We start from the raw sequence: 26381 nt of genomic DNA on the forward strand, positions 1-26381 counted from the left end.
GGTCCCGAGGTGTGTGAATTATGGACAAGAAAATCTTGCACTTTCCATTTATAAAATCACTTACCCTTGGTGGGTATATTTTTAAGATTAATAGAAAATCATTCCTAATCTGTTAAGCTCCGTTATGTAGAAAATGTTTAAAGAATATTTAAAATTAATAATCTTTGAAGGTAGACTGAAAGTTACAATTTGTGAGATTGCTTGCATTTTTGATAATCAGAAAAATAAACATTATGAAACTCATTAAAAGATATTTTAAAAAATTCAGACCTCAGAATTTCACTTTGATGAAGTACAAAATTAGAAAAAACAAGTATAACTGATTTTCACCTTGACAAAGATTAATTTGGCCTCTTTGATGTTGCAGTCAACACTTCTAGGGAGCTCTGAATTTTTTCAATAGCCATTGGGCACAGGGGCTAGTTTCTGACTTGAACGATGACCTTAATGAATTTTTTTCCCTATAGAGTTGTAATGAGCATATAACTTAATTCCTATTAAAATGGTGCCCAGATTTTTAGTACTCAAAAAAATGAAATTTTATTTCTAGAACTGGCTTTACTATATAGCTGTGAGCTGGATCCTGGTGGATTTAGTTTACATACAATCAGGTAAATTCATTCCAATCCAGTGACTTCCCAGGTCAGTTCAGGATTGTTAGATTGGTTACAGTTGTGTGTGTGTGCTTGTGTGTGTGTGTGTGTGTGTGTGTGTGTCCTTTATGTGATTGGTCAGTCCTTAGGGGAATGGGTGGGAGTGGCTGATCTTTTTCATGTGTGATTGGCCAGTGGTGGTGACAATGGAAGGGACCAGTGATGTTCATTTTATCTGATCAAGCCTGTTCTGGGACCAGTTGCTGATGTCCTTGAAGGCTGTCGCCTGGACAGGGGCTCTAGTCCAGACTCTGTTGTATCTAAGTCCCTCAGGTTAGTCATACTCCTGAGGGACTGTCAGACTTCCCATCCATACTCCATTCATCAGCAGGACCCCACATTTCTCTGACCAGCTTCTCCCAGTGTGAAGAGCTGGAACTAAGGGTAGAATAGAGACACTGTCTCCTATCAACTCTTTAGTCTGAGGTCAGAGGATGCTGATTCAGCTAATTCTACTTCCAGATCTTGGTTGTACAGCTATGCAAACTTGTCTTAAAAATAAGTCGTCTTTCAGCTCAGAAGTCAAACAATATGGCACATTTTTTTTCCCCCGGTCTCTGGTGACATCCCTTACCCCCAGCTCCATCCCAGGCAAACAGCAACCCCACGTCTCTTTCTCTAAAAAGGAGTGACCGTGACCATGTAAATACAATAGGACTTGCTGTGTGAAGTCTCAGGGTTCACAGAGATGCATAAAACACAGTACCTCTCCTCAAGAAGTTTAAAATCTAGTTGGAGGGATAAAATAAATATATAAATAACTATGACATAAGGAAGGATAAGCTTCATATAGGAGGCTTAAGAAATATGTTATGGGGCCAGGCACAGTGGCTCACACATGTAATCCCAGCACTTTGGGAGGCCAAGGTGGGTGGATCATGTGAGGTCAAGAGTTCAAGACCAGCCTGGCCAACATGGTGAAACCCTGTTTCTACTAAAATACAAAGATTAGCTTTGCGCGGTGGCACATACCTGTAATCCCAGCTACTCGGAAGGCTGAAGCAGAAGAATCTCTTGAACCTGGGAGACAGAGGTTGCAGTGAGCCAAGATCACTCCACTGCACTCCAGCCTGGGTTATAGAGCGTGGCTCTGTCTAAAAAAAAATAAAAATAAAAAAGAAAGAGAAAGAAAGAAAGAAAAAGAAAGAAGGAAAGAAAGAAAGAAAGAAAAAGAGAAAGAAAGAAGAAAGAAGGAAAGGAAAGAGAAAGAAAGAAAGAAAGAAAGAAAGAAAGAAAGAAAGAAAGAAAGAAAAGAAAGAAAGAAAGGAAGGAAGGAAACAAGAAACGTGGTATGAGGCTTCATAGCTAGCTGAGGGGTTCTGTGGAATGCCTGCCCTGTGCTAGATTTACAAATTTGAAGGAGTCATAGGTTGGGTTTCCTGGGAGCAGAATCTGAGAGGGAGGGTTGGGAGAGTTGGGAGAGTTGTTGGCCAAAGATTTACTGGGCAAGTGTGGAAGGCAGAATTGGGCAAGGGGAGAAACTGACCCACTGCACAGTTTCATTCAAGGCTCCCCTGAGCTATGGGAAACTGTGGAGCTGGAAGGGCCCTTCAGAGTCATCCCACACTGAGACAAGGGAACAGGCCTTTCTATCTTCATAATGCAGTCATTGGCCAAGGGCTATCCCTTGAGAGGCAACAACTTTGAGGAGGGCAAGTCCCTGTGGCCCAGAGCAATGTGCAGTGAGAGGCAGAGCCATGCAGGCCCATTTAAATCCTCAAATTCCTACCAGTTGGAGGATGGGCTGTCAGCCCCGAAAAGGATGTCTAAATGGAACACTACAATATCCATTATAAAAGGAGTGCTGTTCCTGCAATATACGAATGTGTTTTCTTTTTCGTATTATACTTCTTTATGTATGACCTTCCTTCTATTCAGCTAAAAAAGGTTAAGATTTTATGATGAAATTCCAAAATAAAGAGTTTATATGTAGCTCTTGATTTCTGAATATTTTTGAGACCACACAATGAGACAACGGTTCTGAAAGCCAGGCTTTGCTGAAGAAGAGAAGACTTTGTTAAATTCTGAAAATATCCTTTTTTCATATCAAGAGACAAGCTTGGTAGATTCAGGTTACATAATTTTCTTTTATGCCATGGTGAAGATAATGGAGGATATGACAAACAGGAAGGGGAAGTAGAACATAGCTGATTATAGAGGGGGTTGAGACCAGGGTGAGGACACTGTCGACTCCCATCACATCCCCACCTGTACCTCCAGTTTGGAACTCTGAGAAAATACAGCCTCCTAGAGTGACATGGGCCTAAGGCTACTGAGCAGAAATGGTAAGTAGACAATAGGCCTAAGATAGTACTTTTGATCCTTACTTAATCTGTTTCTGACATGGAAGGAACCTGAAGTTCTTTCCTCCTCTGTGGTGAATTCAGAAGATATTTGGTGAGTTTGCCAGAAGGGTCACCAAAGTGACCCCAAGTTGGAGGGCTGCATGGAAGACCATTCAAACCTAGGGTCGAATGGGAGTGGCAGCAGACCTCAAGGGATCTGCAGTGCTGGGTGGTGGTGGTGGTCATTTAGTTGGTAGAGGAGACAGGTCATCCGAGCAATTACCATGCATTGGCCTTGCTAAAAAAAATAGACCAAGAATACTTCCCAGTAGATGTCTCAAGAACAGGGGCCAAAGGCCAAACACAAGTAACACAAGTCACCTAAATCAATAGACGTTCTCTGCAAGCCTTTCCCTGATGCCATGAGTTATGTGAGTTTCCAGACCCTGTCTTGGGAAGGCAGGGCAGGGGGAGCATCTTGGAAAACAGGACAAACTGCTCTTTATAGGGAAATTTGAATTGACTGTTTGTATAGGCAAGACCAAGTTATACCTAAAGAATCTTTAAACTAGAAAAGACTAAGTTATTCCATTTGAAAGTTAACATTTCGTTCTGCCATGAGAGCTCATGTGTAAGTTGAGATTGGTCATAAAGAAAGAAACATGGCTTTAGCACACTGTTTGACTCAGGTATACATCCATTATTTCATCTTCATAACAACACTAGGAGATAAGAATTATCATCTCCAATTATTTATCTCTGTTATTTTCTACATTTTGAAGAAATCGTACCCCAGAAAAGCAAAGGACCTTTTCCAAGGTCAAATGGCCAGTGAGTACCAGAGATCTTGCTGAATTGATGGTTCCACGTCACCAGAGGAAAAGCTTTAATGGAGGGAATTATCCTTAAGTTGGCCCTTGACGTGTGTGGGGGTTTTCTGTAAAGACTTGAGAAAAATATTTCAGAGAGGATGAGCCAAGATAAAGAAATGGGAATACATGAACATAATAAGCATTGCTGATTGAATATTTTGTATGGATACATATGTATCATATATAGTTATAATTATGTATTGATTATGTATTGAGTGCTGACCACATGCAAAGCATCATTCTAAGCCCTGAGTATTGCCTCATTTAACTGAATTATCACAATAATCCTTTGAGGCAAGTACAATTGTTATCATCTTCATTTTACAGATGAAGAAACTGAGACACGGAGAGATTAAATAACTTGCTTACGTAGTTATGCAGTTAGTAAAAGGCAAGCCTAGATTTAACACAGGTAGACTGACTTCAGAGTATTTGCTATTCTGTCTCCCTGTTTTTGATATCAGGAAATGACATAAGTTGTTTCTATTTTGGTTGGACTCTGATATTTTAGGGAAAGGTTATTTAGTAAGGCTGAAAAGGTTGGTAAGAGTCATGTTGCAGAAGGCTTGCATGCAAGGCAGAGGAGTTTGCCCAAATAATTTTATACATTATAGGTGGTAATTGTAGATTTTCTGTTTCTCAATGACTGGAATTCTGTAAATTGACTTGTGCAATTATAGCTGACCAACCGATACACAATATTTTTTTGAGGCTAAGAACACATCTGCTTTCACTTTTGCTGAAATTTCATTTGTTCTAAATTATCTGAAGTACAGGATTGATATTCTCTCAGGGCCAGTCCCTTAATGATAGATTTTAAATTTTGGCACTCCTATAGAAAAGTAATCTGGAGAGCAAGAAGGTGCAAATTAAAATTATTTGTGTGACATTTAGCTTATGATTCTTGTGGGAGCTCAACAGACATTTGGTTGGGTTAAGTTTATTAATGTGTCTAAAATAATTTTACATTTGAGTCATGATCTGCACATGCCCCCATTGTAATTTTGAATCCAGTCATGTATGACTTTTCAGGAGTAGATGAGCTTGTCAGCATTCTTAGAAGAGGCTTCCCTGTGAGAATTTACTACCCAAATCCAAACATTATACAGTAGTGTTGATGATAATTCCTTATATTTGTTTAGAAGTTCTAGCATTATTTTTCAAGACTTGAGTGTCATGTGCAAAATTTAAATAGTAGATTTGGTTAGTCTGAGAAAATTGGAAGGACTTAACAATAAATTACATTGTTTTTTTTCTTTCCTGAAAATTTTTATATTGAATTTAGTATTTAATACATGCTTTCAACTATGAATAATATTAATAAACAAGGTGTGATTTATTTTTAATGTTTCCCTCTCCACAGGTTGCTTACTATTTTGTTAGTGAGCCCTATTTTGATGCATTCAAGTTATGAATATAACTGGCGATGGGGAGTTGTAATCACGTGGTCTGGAATTAAAGGAGTTTTTAATTTACTCTTGGCTCCTGATATTTATAATCTTGCTGAACAGAAAGTAGACGTACCACAAATGGTAGGAAAGATCATATCTCATGATTATTCATATTTGTCATTTTTACTTATCTTGCCCACTTGTCAGAGAACCCAGTAATAAAGTTCACCAGCTTTGAATTAGATTTTTAAAATGCATTCTTTTAAGTAGAAAGGAACAGAGCAGAACGTTATTTATGTTAAGAATGTGAAAGGGACCAACTCATGGAGTAGTTATGGATGTGGTATTAGATACATTGGGGCTCTGATCTAGACTCCACCATTCACAGGCTGGGTGATCTTGAGGAAGTTCCCCAGCCTTGTTGAGCTTCAACTTTCAGTTGAGAATTGAGATCATGCTTAATAAAATACCAGACACTTAATGAATGCTCAATAAATGTTATTGAACAGACAAATGCTATTTTCTTTTCTTTTTTTTTTTTTTGGTGAGACAAGATCTCACTCTGTCGCCCAGGCTGGAGTGCAATGGTACGATCTTGGTTCACTTCAACCTCTGCCTCTCAGGTTTAAGCAATTCTAATGCTTCAGCCTCCCAGGTATCTGGGATTACAGGTGTGCACAACCACATCTGGATTATTATTATTGGTATTTTTAGTAGAGACAGGGTTTCGCCATGTTGACCAGGCTGGTCTCGAACTCCTGGCCTCAAGTGATCTGCCCATCTCGGCCTCCACTCAAAGTGCTGGGATTACAGACGTGAGCCACCAGACCCGAGTACAAATACTATTTTTCAATAGCTGCCAGAAAGTATGAAAAAACAATACTCTTGTCAAGAGCATTCTAATCCTTATAGTTCTTAGAACAAAAACTGAAATGCTAGGTAAGTATACCACAATAAGAAATATTTTATACATTTTTAAATTAAGGGTCTAGTTAGATTTATGTCTTTAGGGCTAATTTTAAAAAATTTATTTCTCGAAAAATTCTGGGCAAAGACTCCATTATCTGTAGCACAAAACAAAACTTGATTTCCTTTCCACTCTTTCTCAAAGCCTTTCCCCATGGGTTAGCTGGTGGATTTCTGGGGAGTCTGGTGGTGGCTGCATCTGACAGTCCAGGCAAGATTCAAAGAGCCCAGTGCAACTGCTGGCCGTGTACTTTGTCATTTGTGACAGCATTGTGAGCTAGCTAGAGAAGTTTCCAGAAGCTGCTAGAAATCTCCAGGATCAGCCTCTCATTACCTTCTAATAAGATAAACCCCAAATCTGTTTCTGGGAGGGGAAAAACCTCTTGAATGATGTGAGCTCAAGAGCACTGACTCATCTACCAAGGAATCTGGAGGTAGATGTACAGAGTTTGTCGCTATTGTCCAATTTCCATCCCAGAACTTCTCTTCTTTACTATTTTGCTGCTGTCCCAAAGGCCCAAGGAATACAGTATTTATTTAATACCTTCTTTTTGGGAGCAACTATTGACATCTCCATCTTGCATGTGGAGAAATCCAATCAAAGAGTTTTAGCCTTCTGTATGTAGCAGAAGAGGGAAAGACCTCAGGTGCCCTAACTCCAAACAGGAAGTGCTATTTTTGATGGAGTATCATATTCATATTCCTCACCACATTTTTTTCTGAGGTTTTATATCCACGGGCCTGATCTGGGCATTAATTTTGAGTTCAAATAACCAGTGGTTTTGCAAAGACTTTGGTTCTTTCCATGCTCCAAAAGAAAAGTAAAATAATCAACATTACAGCTCCTTCGATTCTCTTTTATGCAAGGAATTGGCCTAAAACCAAGTCAATGAGAAGTTAACCAGCACCTGGGTATCATTTTACAGTGTTTCTTAGTTCTGTCTGGTGTTAAGAGTCCCATTGCTTCCACCCTAGACCTACACAATCACAACCCACAGCGGAGTCAGTATGTTTAACAAGCACTTCAGGTGATTGTTATTAGTTAAGGGTGCGAGACGCTGGAGGAGAAATTACTATTAACTCCTCTTTTCAGTGAAGGATGCTGTGGCTCAGAGTGATGGTTAAATTAACTGGCCCCCGGTCACATGGCTAAGAAATGGCAAAGTCATGGCCTACAAATGTTGGTTATCTTTCTGCTTCCACACAGCGCCTCTCCAGGCCTCACCACTGCCTTCTCCTTTAGAACCTCTGGTACAGCCGTAGTAAATGCTGGTGGCAGGCACATATCCCTCTGCTGCCCACAGTCACCACCGCCTGCAGTTGCTGGGCTTTCTCTCCACCCCGCAGTTTCCACAGCCATGCCTGGGATGGCTACCACTGTGCTGTCTTTGCATGACTGCTGCCTCGAGTGGCAACTGTGGAGAGCTCCTCCCTCAGTGTCCTTAGCACAGAATCTCCAGTCTATTGTTTTCCTTGTTCAGATTGAAAATTAATGTCTGCCCCAGTGTAGTATGTTCAGGCAATGTCCACAAAAGTGCCTTTTTGCCTTAACTGACTTGTCAGAAACAGGATTTTAAAATGTGGATTAAGATATTAATAGAATTTTGTTGGTGGCTAATTGAACAATGATTGCTGTTGGAGTACTTATTTAATATTTTGGTTCTAACTATTTATGTGCTTTGTTTTTAGTTTATACTCTATGTGCAAGTAGTATCATTATTGACAATGGGAATAAATTCATACGTGATGACTCAGTCAGCCAGGAAGTTAGGTAAAGTATATGTCTCATTCATGAATTAGCTGGGGAGAATAATACAAACAGGTTATTGTTGGGTATCATGGGCACGTTTCTCATGAAGCTCAAGGAATTGATTTAGAAACTATTCATTTTTCATTTATTCATATATTTAGATGCATATTGCTTGGGATATTGCTTCAGCCAGTTTAACAAAAGCCAGATGAACAGAGGCTTAAACAAGACAGAAGGTTTTTTTTTCTCTCCACCAAAAAGTCCAGAAGTGTGAGATGGTTCTACTCTATAAGGTTGTTTAGAAATCCAAGTCCTTTGATTGCTTTTCCATGCCCTAGGGTGCTACTCTTGTCCACAGGGTAGAAGCCTGCTCACTACTACCATGTCTACAATCCAACCAACTAGAAAGGGGAAATGGTGGGGGAAGGGTGTGTGGCAATGGAGGGTAAGCAGCCTCCCTCTGTATATATCATTATCACTCACATTCCATTGGCCAGAACTTAGTCACATGAACACACATGGGCAAGGGAAGCTGGGAAATATCATCTTTCCCTGCTGGCGATATGATCAGCCAAAACTTAGAGATTCTATTGGCAGAAGGAAGAAGAAGAGAATGGATGTTGGGAGATAACAGCAGGCTCTGCCACAGTCGGTTATTTCTAAAAGGAATCTCAGGCCATTTACAGTAAAATGCATAAATATAATAAAATAACAAATAGACACATTCAGTAGAGAAATCCAGGATAAGATACTTGGTGGCAGTATGGTCAAGGGGAGAGGGGAAAACTGGGGTGAGATTAGGCAAAGTCTTATAGCAGAGCCTTAGTATAGTTCAATATGCCATGGCCTGATCCTCAGCTTTGCTGCTACAGAGACCTGATTTTGTCCGGGTATTTAAAACTGATCAGACTACTGGAGATTTACCTATCAGGCATAACTTGGGGATATTGCAGGTTCATTTCCAGACCATATGACAAAGCAAATAATGCAACAAATATCACAATAAAGCAAGTCATACAAATTATATGGTTTCCCAGTGCATGTAAAAGTTGTGTTTACATTGTAGTGTAGTCAATTATAATGCAAAAGCACAGTGTTTAAGAAAACTATTTACATACCTTAATGAAAAAATGCTTTCTTGCTTAAAAAATGCTAACAATCATCTGAGCCTTCAGCAATTCACAATCTTTTTGCTGGTGCATGGTTGATAGCTGCTGACTGATCAGATCAGGGTTGTGGTTGCTGAAGACTGGGTGACTGTGGCAATTTCTTCAAGACAACAAAGAAGTTTGGCACATCAACTGACTCTTCCTTTCATGAAAGATTTCTCTGTAGCATGCAGTGCTGTTTGATAGCATTTTACATAGAGTAGAGCTTCCTTCAAAATTGGAGTCAATTCTCTCAAAACCTGTTGCCACTGCTTTAGCGAATAAATTTATAAAATATTCTAAATCCTTTGCTGTCCTTTCAACAAAGTTCACAGCATCTTCACCGGGAGTAGACGCCATATCAAGAAAGCGCTTTGTTTACTCATCCATAAGAAGCAACTCCTCATCCATGCAAATTTTATCCTGAGATTGCAGCAATTCAGTCACATGTTCAGGCTCTTTTTATTTATGTATTTATTTTTGAGATGGAGTCTCGCTCTGTCGCCCAGGCTGGAGTGCAGTGGCACCATCTCGGCTCACTGCAAGCTCCACCTCTTAGGTTCACACCATTCTTCTGCCTCAGCCTCCTGAATAGCTGGGACTACAGGCGCCCGCCACCATGCCCAGATAATTTTTTGTATTTTTAGTAGAGACAGGGTTTCACCGTGTTAGCCAGGATGGTCTGGATCTCCTGACCTCGTGATCCCCCCGCCTCGGCCTCCCAAAGTGCTGGGATTACAGCTATGAGCCACCACGCCCGGCCTCTACTTCTAATTCTAGTTCCCTTGCTATTTCCACCACATCTGCAGTTACTTTCTCCACTGAAGTCTTGAACCCCTCAAAGTCATCTGTGAAGGTTAAAATCAATGTCTTCCTGACTCCTATTAATGTTGAATTATGAATGCTCTTAATGGCACCTAGAATGGTGAATTCTTTTCATGAGGTTTATTATTGAGTTTCCCCACATCCATCAGAGGAATCACTATCTATGACAGCTGTAGCCTTACAAAATGTATTTATTAAATAATAAGGCTTGAAAGTCAAAATGACTCCTTGATACTTGGGCTGCAGAATGGATGTTGTGCTAGCAGGCAGGGAAACAACATTCAACTCCCTGTCCATCTCCATCAGAGCTCTTGCCTGACTAAGTGTATTGTCAGTGAGTAGTAATATTTTGAAAGGAATCTTTCTTTCCTGAGCAGTAGGTATCAATAGTGAGCTTAACATATTTAATAAACCATGCTGCAAAGAGATGTGCTGTCATCCAGGCTTTGTTTTTTCTTTTTTAGACCTCAGACAGAATACATTCAGCTTAATTCTTAAGAGTCTTAGGATTTTCAGAATGGTAAGTAAGCACTGGCTTCAACTTAAAACCACAAGCTGCATTAGCCCCTAACAAGAGTTAGTCTGTCCTTTGAAGCTTTGAAGCTAGGCATTGGCTTTTCCTTTTTAGTAATGAAAGTCATCCATGGCATCCTCTTCCAATATAAGGCTGTTTATCTACATTGAAAGTCTGCTGAATCTACATTGAAATCTACATTGAAAATCACCTTCATCAATGATCTTAGCTAGATCTTCTGGATAACTTGCTGCAGCTTCTACATCAGCCCTTGCTGCTTCACTTTGCACTCGTATGTGATGGAAATGACTTCTTTCCTTTAACCTCATGAACCAACCTCTGCTAGTTTCTAACTTTTCTTCTGCAGCTTCCTCACCCCTCTTAGCCTTCATAGAACTGAAGAGAGTTAGGGCCTTGCTCCAGATTAGATTTTGGCTAAAGGGAATGTTGTGTTGGTTTGATTTTCTATTCAGACCACTCAATCTTTCTCCATATCAGCAATAAGGCTGTTTTGCCTTCTTATCATTTGTGTGTTCACCGGAGTAACACTTTTAATTTCCTTCAAGAGATTTTTCTTTCCACTCACAACTTGGCTGACTAGTGCAAAAGGCCTAGTGCTTGGCTTATCTTGGCTTTCAACCTGCCTTCCTCACTAAATTTAATCATTTCTAGTTTCTAATTTAAAGTGAGAGACATGTGACTCTTCCTTTCACTTGAACACTTAGAAGCCATTGTAGGGTTATTAATTGGCCTAATTTCAATATTGTGTGTCTCAGGGAATAGTGAGGTCCAAGGAGAGGGCGAGAGAGAGACGCAGAAATGGCCAGTCTGAGGGGCAGTCAGAACACACACTTACTGATTGTTGTGTTATGTGGGTGCGGTTTGTGGTGCCCCAACACAATTACATTAGTAATATCAAAGATTACTGATCGCATATCACCATCATGGATATAATAATAATGAAAAAGTTTGAAATATGGTGACAATTACCAAAATGTAGACACAGAGACATGAAGCAAGGACATACTGTTGGAAAAATGGTGCTGCTAGACTGGTAGATGCAGGGTTGCCACAGACCTTCAATTTGTAAAAACTGCAATATCTGCAAAGCACAATAAGGTAAAGCATGATGAAACAAGGCATGCCTGCAGCACACTCACAGATTCAGCAATAAACCAGAAGGCCGATTTACTAGTTTATAATGAGGATGAATTTCTATGTGTGAAATTTTTGTGACCATTATCACAGTATTCACTTCTGATACCAATTTTCTTGATAAACCAGATTGGTAATCAAAAGGTTTCTTGTAGAGCATGGAACTAATGAGGGCAAAGGAAGGATAATGTTGAAGGAGAGTTGTTCTAAATATGGCAGTAGCCTGATATATTTATCCTGTTCTACTCATAAGAGTCAACACTGTTCTGCTTGGGTGTTTTCAGAAAGTCCTGCACATTCTTAGAACTGTGCCCCAAAACACTGTTGCAGAACTTCCTGTGACAGCCCACCTCAAAGCAAAGGGCTCCAATGGTTGAGTGAGGCTAGTACATGGTTTAAAACGCTCTCTTTGGTGGGCCCCTTCCACTCCCTTCCCCTCCCTTCCGTTCCCCTTCCCCCCCTCCCTTCCACCACTTTCCCCTCCTTTCCCTCCTTCTCTTCCCCTTCCTTCCCTCTTTCCATTCCACTACTCCCTCCTTTCCCCTCCCTTCCCTTCCCCTCCCTTCTCCTCCCCTCCCTTCCCTTTCCTTCCTTCCTTCCTTCCTTCCTTCCTTCCTTCCTTCCTTCCTTCCTTCCTTCCTTCCTTCCTTCCTTCCTTCCTTCCTCCTCTCTCTCTGTCTCTCTTTTGACAGCTCACTATCTTGCCCAGGCTGGTCTCAAATTCCTGGGTTCAGCCTCCAGAGTAGCTGGGACTACAGGTGCTCACCACCCCAACAGGCTGTGTTTGTTCTTCTTCATTTAAAAAAAATGATACAGGGCCGGGTGCAGTGGCTCACGCCTGTAATCTTGGGAGGCCAAGGCAGGCAGATCCCGAGGTCAGATTGAGATGTCCACAGCCAACATGGTTGAAACCCCATCTATACTAAAAATACAAAAAATTAGCTGGGTGTGGTGGCCGCGTGCCAGTAGTCCTATGCTTCTGGGAACTGAGGCAGGAGAATCACTTGAACCTGGGAGGTGGAGGTTGCAGTGAGCGAGATTGTGCCACTGCCTCAGCCTGGTGATGGGCGAGCTCGCCTCGAAAAACAAAACAAAACAAAACAAAAAATCAGGGTCTCACTCTGTCACCCAGGCTGCAATGCAGTGGTGTGATTATGGCTCACTGCAGCCTGGACCTCTTGGACTTGAGTGATCCTCTTGCCTCAGCCTCCCAAATAGCTGAGACTATAGGTTTGCACCACAACACCCAGCTCATTTTTTTTTCTCTTTTTTGGTAGAAACAGGGTCTGACTATATTGCCCTGGTTGGTCTTGAATTCCTGGGCTCAGGGATTCTCCTGCCCTGGCATCCCAAAGTGTGGAAATTATAGGTGTGAGCCACCATGCATGGTCTCGGGTTATTGTTTATAGTGAAAAGCTGTGCTTGGATTGGCAAAAGCTCACAAGGCAGCATGAGTGAAGTTAATTTGATGCCTGAAATCTTGCTCACACTTTCCTTCCCACCAAATCCCGTTGGCTGCAAGGGATCCGGACCCAGTTGGCTGTCTTTTTTGAAGACAAAATATGTGGGTTTCTCTCATGCTTTCTTTCTTGTGATTCTTCCTACTCTGTATTCAAAAGTGAGAACAGTGAGAGATTTTACTACCATGACAATGCTTTTTTTCTCTTGTTTCTTTTTTTCCCCCTCTATAAATTTTTGGTTGTATTAACCAAGTTTCAGAATTGCTTTTAACTCACTCTGGAATAAAGATTATATAGCAAGTACTTTATCTTTTCAATGTTCATTCTTTCTAGAAATACCATGTGGTACACATTTAACAGCTGCTTGTCGGATTTGAGTTTTATCAGTCAGAGGCTCAAACCAACTCCTTCCACCTGGTCTAATGCTTTTAAGCGGTCCCTCCTCATACTCTTCCAGGATTGTCTTAAACACTGGGAGTACATTCAGATGTACTGGTGCCACCAAGTAGCCCACATGCCTTCATACTTCCCCTGAGTAACTGGAAAGTGGCTGTTGCCCCATCATATGGTTGGTATCTAATTGGGCAAACGAATACATTTTCTCCTTGTGTGGTCTTAGCCCTGGGAATTTTAAATCCAAGGCAGCAGGTAGTCAGATGCCTCTGTGCTCTGGGTTACAGTGAATTGATTCTGATGCTTGAGAGGGCTATCTCTGCAGACCTTTCTGGATCCCCAAACTTCAAATCACTCCATTGTACCCAGTGTCCCATAGAGAGTGAAATAAAGTTACACTGAAACATTTAGAAGCCATTTAGCCCTTGAAGAGACATTTCGTATGCAATTATAAGGAGAGAACAGCTTTATTGAGATGGAATTGTGAGTAAGTAGACTAAGCTCATTTACTCATTAAACTCTTCTCTTTGGTAAGTGAACCTTATAGAAACCTCAAGAAAATGCAAAATGCTACACGTTTTGAACATATTGATTCACTGGCCAGAACACTGAGATGTTAAATTTGAGGGATCTCTATTGCACTGGCCTTTAAATGTTATTATGTACAGTATAAGAAACAATTGGAGAACTTGTTACAATGTAAATTTTCAGGCCAATCTGATTCTGTAGGTATGGAGTAGAACCCAGGAATTTGCATAGTTTAATAGGCAGCTCTTCCACCTGTACCCTTTACACTTTGAGAAATATGGATTGGGTGCGTTGAAGTAGTCATGTCTTTAGCTATAGGGAAAGCAGGGAAACTAATAAACATTTTTTAGCAGTTGAGTCAGATAAAGTTGAGCTATACAGCCAAAAAGAAACAAATAGTTCGGTAATCTTCTGGAAAGTTTTGTATGAAAAATTATCCTTGCTCTAACCACTCTGGTTTGCAGGTGATCTCAAGATTTCACTACATAATCATGCAACATTTTTTTGCTTTCCCTTGCAGTCATCACTGTACTCTATTAAGGCCTTTGCTTTTGTCTTTGTCACAGATTTGTGTGTTCTTTCCCTCCCAAGACAAATGGCCTTGCAAAATGCCACTCAGCACATACAGGAGATAGTACAGAACACAATAAGTTTATCTAAAGGAGAAAAAATTTTGACAAATGTTAATTGGACCTTAGTAGAAGATAAAACGAGGATCGAATATATTCCTGTGAGTTGATACCTGGCAAAAAGTAGTTTTCCTTTCCTTCCCTTGGTCTGCCTCGCTTGCTTTAGTCTATTGTTAAAGACCTGATTCTGCTAATTAAACGTCAGAAAACTGAGGGGAGAGAGTTACTGGCTTTGCTATTTTGGTGAAATGAGTTTGAATTCTGTCTCTAAAGAGAAGGTCTTGGTTATCCAGCTTTATTTGCCAAATACCAGGAGAATGGATGTTTTTACGATCTGGCTGGTTGAGTACCAATCAATGGCCTCTGCCAAGACAATGTTTTTAATGGCTTAAGATACTGAGAATTCTCTCCTGGTAGGAGTGTTATAAAGAGCAGAAAACACGGGCTGATTTAGAGAGCAGTCAAGCATATAGATAAGTTTAGAGAAGAATTTGGGATATAAATCTCCCCAAATGAATATTTCCTTTAGCACAATTGAAGGCAACATTTCTTACATGAAAAAACATTACCCACGTTATACACAGCTCTTCATTCTAGCAATTCTGCTTTGAATTACTGGAATCTTTGTTGAGGGTAGCACTTGCCAGTTCCTAATCATTTTTACTTATTTTTAACTTTATCTCTTTATGTTTTAAACTGTCGTCTGGTACGTTTCAGTCTTCCCACGTTTCACATGAGGATATGAAGATGGAATCCACAACAGATGAAGCTTTAATAGAAGAAGCCAGATTGCATGTAGCTACAATACAAATGGTTGGTGCTGTTCACATAATGTTTTAAAATTTCTTGTCTTGCAATGTCTTTAATCCTGGCGTATGATTTTCAGATGACTTGAAAACTTTTCTTCATCTTCTGACAGTCTGTTGATTGTTAAAATTAATGTGTGATTTGTTAAAGTCAAAAAATAAAAAATTTCCTTCTTCCTGAGGCTTTAAGTTTAAGACACAAACCTTGTTATCCTGTTTCTATGTCTGGCAAATTTTAGCAGTCACTTTTGAGGGCCCTTAGAATAATGTTTGGTGCTATTTACATACCAGATAATTAAACATTTTCAAATATTTAAATTGCTTTTATAAATGTAACATATCTGAGTTCCATTTATACAAAATTCTCTCAAGTGCTAATATAGCTGTTAGAGATACAATAAGCTAAAATAAATCTAATGAATCGAAAATTCTCTTGAAATGTTGTAATACTAATATTTAAATGTTCTAATATAAATGTAGGAAGATTACCTGGTAAAATCAAGTTTACACCAGCTCATCAAATTATATATTTTAAACTGGAGTTATAATCAAATAGAACAAATTTTATTCAATATAAAATGTATGTAAAATACTAATTATGCCCAGAATTCCTTTTTAGTTTCTTTTTAAAATTTATTGTCAATATTAAGAATTCCTAACATATGCAAAAGTAGATAGAATAGTGTAATAAATCCTCATGTACCCATCACCCAACCTTAAAAACCATCCACATGTGACCGATACCTGCTGCATCCTAAACCCCATCTTATGTATTAGTTTGAAACAAATCATACATGGCATATCATTTCATCTGTAAATATTTCAGTATATATCTTTAAATTTTAAAGTATTTTTTAAAACATAAAATACTAACATTATACTTAAACATGAATAATAATTCCTTAATAACATCAAATATCGAGTCGGTGGTAAGATTTCCAATTGTCTCAAAAATGTGACAAATACTTATTTTTACAGTTTATATTTTCAAATTGAATTCCAGTAAAGTCCACACATTGCAGTGAACTGATATGTCCTTCAAATCTCTATTAACATATAAATTCCTTCTTTTTGCTTTCATTTTTTTCTGTTGAAGAATATATTTCTTCTTATTTATTTATTTATTTATTTATTTATTTATTTAGAGACAGAGTCTGGCTCTCTGTCATCCAGACTGGAGTACAGTGGCATGATCTTGACTCACTGAAACCTCTGCCTCCTGGGTTCAAGAGATTCTTGTGCCTCAGCCTCCCTAGTAGCTGGAATTACAAGTGTGTGCCACCATGCCCAGCTAATTTTTGTATTTTTAGTAGAGATGGGGTTTTGGCACCATGCCCAGCTAATTTTTGTATTTTTAGTAGAGGTGGGATTTTGGCACGTTGGCCAGATTGGTCTCAAACTCCTGGCCTCAAGTGATCTGCCCACCTCAGCCTCCCAAAGAACTGGGATTACAGTTGTGAGCCACCGCTCCCAGCTTGAAGAACATATTTCTTCTTAAGAAATTATTTTCATTCTTTTAAACATTTCTATACTTAGTTTAACATATTCTCAGAGTTTGAAAGGCTCTCGTCCACAGTAGAAAATTCCGTATGGCCACAAATTCTTTGCAGAGCCTCCTGTTAAAAAGTGGTATCTTTATCCTACCCCTTGAATTTGGGCTGTTCTTGTGATTTGTTTTGAGCATAAAATATGGCAAAAGTGGCTTTGTGAACGTTCTGGAGCCTAGGCATTGAGAGGATTTGTAGCTTCTACCTTTTTTCCACTCTGAATGCCACCCTGAGACTGCCATGCAAGAAGATGACCTAGCCTCTGAAGAATGAGAAGCCACCTAGAGGAAAACTGAGGCAAAAGGGCCAGTACCTAACTTCCAGACTTGTGGATGAGGCTGCCTCAAGTCAAGGGGTGGGGCAATAGACTCAACTTCTTAATAGTAAGACATACACAGAATTTGTGGCCATATTTACTGTTCCACAGTTTGCCCACTGGCCACAATATTTCTACCCCTCCTACATGTAAAACAGACTCACCCTTTTCCAAGAATCCAAAAAGCTACATCCTATTTGCTATCAGATTCGAAGTCCAGTATCTCATGATCTGCAATCCAGGTGAGAGGCTCCTTGGTTGCCTCTCCTGAAGTGTGACTCCTCTTGATCTAGAGACCTGTGAACTAAAAAGACAAGTTATCTGCCCCCTAGACACCCAGTATTCAGTGATGATCAAAAGACACCACTGTTTAAGACAGGGAAGAATGGGATGGCTTGAGAAATTACTGGTCCATGGCAATTCTGAAATCCATCTGTGCACACATACCAATTCTCCTCATTCTTTCCATTTCTGTAGGAAATAATCCATGCTTGTAGCCAAGTGACTTTCTCAGTTTGATTTCTGCCTGTAGAAAACTGGGAGGTTTATATTCACTTAGAACTGTCTCTGTCCCTTTTTGTCCAATCTAGCACAATTACCGTAAAAACTGTTTGTTTTCAATGACTCTGGTTTAGTCCACCCCACTTCACAATTTCTTATCAGGTGGACTGTTGACTGTGTCAGACAATGCAGATATGAGTCTGAGGTGGCCTTTAGTCTTGTTGAGAAGGTAGACAAAATTCAACCTTGAATCTTTGGGTGGTCTTAACAAAGGGCCTTCAGCCACACCCTTGATTTGATTTGGAAGCTGAGGCCATATTTTACTGGCAGCACCCTGGATTTGGTCTTTTTTTTTTTTTAATTATACTTTAAGTTCTAGGGTACATGTGCACAAATGTGCAGTTTTGTTACATACGTATACATGTGCCATGTTGGTTTGCTGCACCCGTTAACTCGTCATTTACATTAGGTATTTCTCCTAATGCTATCCCTCCTCTATCTCCTCATGCCACGACAGGCCCTGGTGTGTGATGTTCCCTGCCCTGTGTCCAAGTGTTCTCATTGTTCAATTCTCACCCATGAGTGAGAACATGCGGTGTTTGGTTTTTTTGTCCTTGTGATAGTTTGTTGAAAATTATGGTTTCCAGCTTCATCCATGTCCATACAAAGGACATGAACTCATCATTTTTTATGACTGCATAGTATTCCATGGTATATATGTGCCACATTTCCTTAATCCAGTCTATCATTGATGGACATTTGGGTTGGTACCAAGTCTTTGCTATGGTGAATAGTGCCACAATGAACATAGTGTGCATGTGTCTTTATAGTAGCATGAGTTATAATGCTTTGGGTATATACCCAGTAATGGGATTGCTGGATCAAATGGTATTTCTGGTTCTAGATCCTTGAGGAATTGCCACACTGTCTTCAAAAATGGTTGAACTAGTTTACAGTCCCACCAACACTGTAAGAGCATTCCTAATTCTCCACATCCTCTCCAGTACCTGTTGTTGCCTGACTTTTTAATGATCATCATTCTAAGTGGTGGGAGATGGTATCTCATTGTGGTTTTGATTTGCATTTCTCTGATGAGCAGTGATGATGAGCATTTTTTTCATGTGTCTGTTGGCTGCATAAATGTTTTCTTTAGAGAAGTATCTGTTCATATCCTTTGCCCACTTTGTGATGGGGTTGTTTGATTTTTTTTTTCTTGTAAATTTGTTTAAGTTCTTTGTAGATTCTAGATATTAACCCTTTGTCAAATGGGTAGATTGCAAAAATTTTCACCCATTCTGTAGGTTGCCTGTTCACTCTGATGGTAGTTTCTTTTGCCATGCAGAAGCTCTTTAGTTTAATTAGATCCCATTTGTCTATTTTGGCTTTTGTTGCCATTGCTTTTGGTGTTTTGGTCATGAAGTCCTTGCCCGTGCCTATGTCCTGAATGGTATTGCCTAGGTTTCCTTCTGGGGTTTTTCTGGTTTTTAGGTCTAATATTTAAGTCTTTAATCCATCTTGAATGAATTTTTGTACAAGGTGTAAGGAAGGGATCCAGTTTCAGCTTTCTACCTATGGCTAGCCAGTTTCCCCAGCACCATTTGTCAAATAGGGAATCCTTTCGCTATTTCTTGTTTTTGTCAGGTTTGTCAAAGATCAGATGGTTGTAGATGTGTGGTGTTATTTCTGAGGGCTCTGTTCTGTTCCATTGGCCTATGCCTCTGTTTTGGTACCAGTACCATGCTGTTTTGGTTACTGTAGCCTTGTAGTATAGTTTGAAGTCAGGTAGTGTGATGCTTCCAGCTTCGTTCATTTTTCTTAGGATTGTCTTGGCAATGCGGGCTCTTTTTTGGTTCCATATGAACTTTAAAGTAGTTTTTTCCAATTCTATGAAGAAAGTCATTGGTACCTTGATGGGGATGGCATTGAATCTATAAATTACCTTGGGTAGTATGGCGATTTTCACAATATTGATTCTTCCTATCCATGAACATGGAATGTTCTTCCACTTGTTTGCGTCCTCTTTTATTTCGTTGAGCAGTGGTTTGTAGTTCTCCTTGAAGAGGTCCTTTGCATCACTTGTAAGTTGGATTCCTAGGTATTTTATTTTCTTTGTAGCAATTGTAAATGGGAGTTCACTCATGATTTGGCTCTCTGTTTCTCTGTTATTGGTGTATAGGAATGCTTGTGATTTTTGCACATTGATTTTGTATCCTGAGACTTTGGTGAAGTTACTTATCAGCTTAAGGAGATTTTGGGCTGAGACGATGGGGTTTTGTAACTATACAATCATGTCATCTGCAAACAGGGACAATTTGACTTCCTCTTTTCCTAATCAAATACCTTTTATTTCTTTCTCTTGCCTGATTGCCCTGGCCAGAACTTCCAACACTATGTTGAATAGAAGTAGTGAGAGAGGGGATCCCTGTCTTGTGCCAGTTTTCAAAGGGAATGCTTCCAGTTTTTGCCCATTGAGTATGGTACTGGCTGTGGGTTTGTCATGAATAGCTTTTATTATTTTGAGATACATTCCATTAATACCTCATTTTTTGAGAGTTTTTAGCATGTAGGGCTGTTGAATTTTGTTGAGGGTCTTTTCTGCATCTATTGAGATAATCATGTGGTTTTTGTCTTTGGTTCTGTTTATGTGATGGATTACATTTATTGATTTGTGTATGTTGAACCAACCTTGCATTCCAGGCATGAAGCCACCTTGATCTTGGTGGATAAACTTTTTGATGTGCTGCTGGATTCAGTTTGCCAGTATTTTATTAAGGATTTTTGCTTCGATGTTCATCAGGGATATTGGTCTAAAATTCTCTTTTTTTGTTGTGTCTCTACCAGGCTTTGGTATCAGGATGATGCTGGCCTCATAAAATGAGTTAGGGAGGATTCTCTCTTTTTCTCTTGATTGGAATAGTTTCAGAAGGAATGTTACCAGCTGCTCTTTGTACCTCTGGTAGAATTCGACTATGAATCTGGTGTTGGACTTTTTTTGGTTGGTAGGCTATTAATTATTGCCTGAATGTCAGATCCTGTTATTGGTCTATCCAGCAATTCAACTTCTTTTTGGTTTAGTCTTGGGAGGGTGTAGGTGTCCAGGAATTTATCCATTTCTTCTAGATTTTCTAGTTTATTTGCGTAGGGGTGTTTATAGTATTCTCTGATGGTAGTTTGTATTTCTGTGGGATCGGTGCTGATATCACCTTTATCATTTTTTATTGTGACTATTTGATTCTTCTCTTTTTTCTTCTTTATTAGTCTTGCTAGCGGTCTATCGATTTTGTTGATCTTTTAAAGAAACCAGCTCCTGGATTCATTGATTTTTTGAAGTTTTTTTTTTATTATCTCTATCTCCTTCAGTTCTGCTCTGACCTTAGTTATTTCTTGCTTTCTACTAGCTTTTGAATGTGTTTGCTCTTGTTTCTCTATTTCTTTTAATTGTGATGTTAGGGTGTTGATTTTAGATCTTTCCTGCTTTCTCTTGTGGGCATTTAGTGCTATAAATTTTCCTCTACACACTGCTTTAAATGTGTCCCAGAGATTCTGGTATGTTGTGTCTTTGTTCTCATTGGTTTCAAAAAACATCTTTATTTCTGCCTTCATTTTTTAAATTTACCCAGTAGACATTCAGGAGCTGGTTATTCAGTTTCCATGTAGTTGTGCAGTTTTGAGTGAGTTTCTTAATCCTGAGTTCTAATTTGATTGCACTGTGGTCTGAGAGACAGTTTGTTGTGATTTCTGTTCTTTTACATTTGCTGAGGAGTGCTTTACTTTCAACTATGTGGTCAATTTTGGAATAAGTGTGATGTGGTGCTATGAAGAATGTATATTCTGGTGATTTGGGGTGGAGAGTTCTATAGATGTCTATTAGGTCCGCTTGGTGCAGAACTGAGTTCAAGTCCTGGATATCCTTGTTAACCATCTGTCTTGTTGATCTGTCTAATATTGACAGTGGAGTGTTAAAGTCTCCCATTATTATTGTGTGGGATTCTAAGTCTCTCTGTAGGTCTCTGAGGACTTGCTTTATGAATCTGGTGGTCCTGTATTGGGTGTATATATATTTATGATAGTTAGCTCTTCTTGTTGAATTGATCCCTTTACCATTATGTAATGGCCTTCTTTGTCTCCTTTGATCTTTGTTGGTTTAAAGTCTGTTTTATCAGGGACTAGTATTGCAACCCCTGCTTTTTTTTTTTTTTTGCTTTCCATTTGCTTGGTAGATCTTCCTCCATCCCTTTATTTTGAGTGTATGTGTGTCTCTGCATATGAGATGGGTCTCCTGAATATAGCACACCATTGGGTCTTGATTCTTTATCCAATTTGCCAGGCTGTGTCTTTTAATTGGGGCATTTAGCCCACTTACTTTTAAGGTTAATATTGTTATATGTGAATTTGATCCTGTCATTATGATGTTAGCCAGTTATTTGCCCGTTAGTTGATGCAGTTTCTTCTCAGCAGTGATGCTCTTTACAATTTGGCATGTTTTGGTCTTTACTTTTAGATCTTTGCCAGCTGGAGAAACCACAGATGAGAAACACGTTTAGTTTCCAACTTGGCAAATCATGGCTTCTATATTTTCTCTAAGTTCTGCTTTAAGACTGAACTATTTCTCTTTGGTTTATCCCAGTCTCTGTCTTTCTCTATCTTGTTATATGAAGCTAAAAAAAGCAGTACTTTTAATATTCCTGGAATATTAGAAATCTAGAAATCTTCTTAGCAGATTCATGAGGTACATTTTCTGTCTTCCACGTTGCCTCAGGTGACAGCCTGGTCAGTGGTACTGCCTTTTGGTAGCATGGCTGCCTCCCTCCAGTCTCCTGCTGTAGTTTCCCCACTGCTCTTCCAGCTTCCACTAACAGTCTTCTCACTGCCCCCCTACCTCTGCCCACCGCCCAGTTCCAAAGCTAATGCAGTGTGTTTTAATTTCTGGAGGCTCTCCACAATTGATACTGATTTTTCCTGTTTTAGTCAGCTTCTGCTGTTTAACCAACCAACCCAGAACTTGGTGGCTTAAAACAATGATTTATTATTTCTCACGGTTCTGTGTGTTGGCAATCCGGATGATTCTACTCTTGGTCTCATTTTGGATCACTCATATGCCTGTGGTCATTTCCTAGATCGACTATGGTCGGAGGGTTTGGCAGCTGATACTAGTCGTCTTCCAGGGTGCTTTGTTTCTCCCCTCTATGGCCTGTTCTCTATAGTTGGCTGGACTGGGCTTCTTCACAGCATGGTCTCTGGGTTTCAACAGGGTGAGAGGGAAAGCCACAAAGCCTCTTAAGTTCCAGGCTCTGGAGCCTGAACAATGTCGTTTTTACCCCCATTTTATTAGTTAAAGCAAATCACAAAGCCCGCCCAGAGTCAATGAGTAGAAAAGTAGATTACACCTCTTAATGGGGAAACAGTGATGCCATTTGCAAAGCGGGCACGGACACGGGGAGGCATGATACACTGCAGTCATTGTTATAATGACCTACCACATTTACTTTTTAAAACCAACAGTCCCATGGAAGGACTTGCTTCACGCTATTTTTGAATAGCTTTCCTAACAGTACCTTCTACTCTGGCGTTCTTCCTGTGTTTGTTACCCGTTTCCTTTTCAGTCTCCTCTATGAACTCTTTTTAACCCTTTAATGTTGGTGCACCTCAGGACAATTAACTCTGTCCACTGTTCTTACTTTATAGTCTCTCCTTCTTTATTCCCAGCTAGGCTCATGATTTTAACGCTATGCATAGATGCTCTACAAATCTATAATCTTCCTTCCACACGTTTCAACACCAGCTCTTTAGACTCATGAATCCAGTGGTGGCTAGACAGCTTCTCCTTTCACTCTACCTCAAATCCATATTGAACTCATCCCAAGCCTACTGTTATATTCCAAGTGTTAGTGAATTAGACCATTGGTTGCTGGAGTCAGTCCTCTTCCTCTACCCTTCTCCAAGCTCTATCAATCTTACTTTCTAAATATTTGTCAAATACACCCCTTTCTGTCCTCATGAATCTTAATTTAGGCTATCATAATCTCTTGTCTGGACGGTAACCTTCAACTGGTCCACTTGCCTCCAATATTTCCATTCTCAAGTTACAGTGACTTACTAAAAGACATGTGACTATACCTCCTTCCTGCTTAAAACCCTAAATGACTCCTCAGTGCCTACATTTTCCATTGTGAGTTCCAAAGAACACTTATTCCATGGAATGTTAATAGTAACTGCATGAAAAATGAAGTTTCCATGCTCAAATTACTTTGGGAAATGGTGGCTTAAATAAAGTTAAATGGGTTTCTTTTAGAACTTCTTGTAGAACTTCTCAGAATCTTTAATATGCTAATATACATTGAGCTTCTCCAAGAGGGACTATTGAGTGCAACATTTCCTTACCCTTTCCCCTGCCCTGCATAGTTTTTCAGGCATTGGGATTGAAGGAGTATCTCACAGAATGAGTATATCACATTCCAAGAAAAGTTTACCTATAAAATTAAGTCAAAGTGCAATATACAAGGTATTTTAAAATCTGGCCTCTGACTGTTTCTCTGACTGATGCTGTGCCCCACAACTTGTCTTTTACCGCACGCAGCATACTGTTTTTCACCTCTGTACATGCACCAGAGATGCTACCCTCTGCCCACCTCTTTCTTCACTCTGCTCGCCCCACCACCGTTCTTCATCTGGATAATTGTACTTCTCCTTAAAACTCAATTGAGGTACCATCTCCTCTAAGAAACTCTCTCTGATCCCATCTCCACATCAAGTTTGATTAATACCCTGTGCTGAATGTTATCCCCTTAATTTCTTGCTTTATCATATATGCATCTAACTTTTCCCCTGCCCCACTGGATTGTGAACCCCTTAAAGCCTTGGATTATACCTTCATTGCCCTAAAACGGGGCTTGGAACAGAGTAGGCATTTAATAAACATTTGTTCAAAGGATGAATGAATAAATAAACAATCCATCATATTAGTAAATCGTAATTTTCTTGATCCAGGCCTACTTCTTGATGGGCATGCCTGGAAACACTACAAGTGTAAATACTAGAGGTAGGCCTCAGGACTGAGCTTCTGGGACATACTTTTCTCACAGTGGACATCCTACCAGGGCCATCACGGAGGCTTGCAATGTGGAGAAATCCGCTAAGTGCTCTGGTAACCCTCAGAGTAGAGAGCGCCTGGCCATTGCCCCATACCCTTTGGAAGGCAGCTTCAGAATTTGCATATCCTTTATCAAAGCTGTTACTGGTGGTTCATTTTTCTATCTTCTGGAAAAGGAGCTAATGAGTGAATGAGAATTGTCTTGAGATATAAGTGGCGCGAATTCTCTCCTTTCCTGAAATGACTATCATCCCTCGAATTTTAAGACTTGAGAAAATATGTTAAATGCAGTAGCGGTTGGAGCCAACGTTTCTAAACAATGGATAGGCGAAGTATATGGTCAGTATGTGAGGAAATGTAGGCATCAGTTCCAGGAGGTAACGCTAACCTCTGAATGTAATGTCAGTGTCATGTAGAAGCTATAATTTTTCTGCTATTTTAGGGGGAGGATTGACACAATAATACAGCCTATCTTTTTCTTTTGATGGTTCCATGTGGGACTGAAATGATTAGTTACACTTAGAATTAATATTTTGCACGCTCTATTCTGCTATAAAAAGATGATGCTACTGATGCTATTTATATTACTAAAGTAAACTCTTTGAGTTGTGTATATATGTGTGTGTGTGTGTGTGTGTGTGTGTATATATATATATTTTTTGAAATGGAGTGTCACTCTGTTGCCCAGGCTGGAGTGCAATGGCGTGATCTCGGCTCACTGCAACCTCTGCCTCCTGGGTTCAAGCGATTCTCCTGCCGTAGCCTCCTGAGTAGGTGGGATTACAGGCATGCGCCACCATGCCTGGCTAATTTTGTATTTTTAGTAGAGATGGGGGGTTTCACCATGTTGCCCAGACTGGTCTTGAACTCCTGGACTCAAGTGATCCCCCTGCCTCGACCTCCCAAAGTGAGCCACCATGCCTGGCTGAGTGGTATACATTTTGAGTCTCTAGAAAGCTAAGACCCTTTTTATCTCTTGTAACATTCAGGACTGTACTTTATAAAAATGAGTATTCTGTAAACATTTGCATTGAATGAAATTTATTTCCTACTATATAATTTTTTGTAATAGCATATTTTGATATATTGAGTTCAGTAATAATAGTGAGGGCTATGTAAGGGTTAAGAAGAATACATTCCATTTATGTCTTAATCTTTTGTTTTCTTCATTTAATGTATGTTTAGAGCAGCTTTGAAAAACAGCGTAACAATGGAATTCTTGAAATAGAGGCAGCCCGGATATTAATTGGTGCGGCAAAATGCTATTACTCCACCCAAGGAAAGTAAGTATAACACTTCTTTAATTGATATTCCAAAATTGAATGGCTATATGATGAAGAATGAATAAAATGATAATTAAATGTCCAGATTGATCAATCTATTATTTCACGTATCTATATCTATCCATCTTCTGTCTGTTCATCTGTCTGTCCTTCCATCCATCTATCCATCTACTTTTTATATTGTTTATTTTTTTTTCCCTGAAGTTTTATAACCTTGGTGACATTAGGGGAGTCTGAGAAAGATTGGACTATCATGTAATTAGATAAGA

The 26381-nt window shown here is 39.6% G+C and overlaps 1 protein-coding gene across 4 annotated transcripts in view; it reads left to right on the plus strand.

Annotated features, from left to right (window-relative positions):
- The window catches only part of SLC9C2 (solute carrier family 9 member C2 (putative)), a 97008-nt gene that overhangs the window by 34764 nt on the left and 35863 nt on the right, over nucleotides 1-26381 (plus strand). For all 4 annotated transcript variants that reach the window (XM_021930419.2, XM_009194432.4, XM_021930423.2 and 1 more), the window contains 5 exons: nucleotides 5174-5342; nucleotides 7857-7938; nucleotides 14507-14670; nucleotides 15287-15382; nucleotides 26015-26112. In XM_021930419.2, coding sequence (XP_021786111.1) covers nucleotides 5174-5342; nucleotides 7857-7938; nucleotides 14507-14670; nucleotides 15287-15382; nucleotides 26015-26112 — 609 coding nt within the window. The remainder of the gene's footprint in view (nucleotides 1-5173; nucleotides 5343-7856; nucleotides 7939-14506; nucleotides 14671-15286; nucleotides 15383-26014; nucleotides 26113-26381) is intronic.

This window comes from Papio anubis, chromosome 1 (genome assembly GCF_008728515.1).
Source record: "Papio anubis isolate 15944 chromosome 1, Panubis1.0, whole genome shotgun sequence".
Taxonomy (NCBI): domain Eukaryota; kingdom Metazoa; phylum Chordata; class Mammalia; order Primates; family Cercopithecidae; genus Papio; species Papio anubis.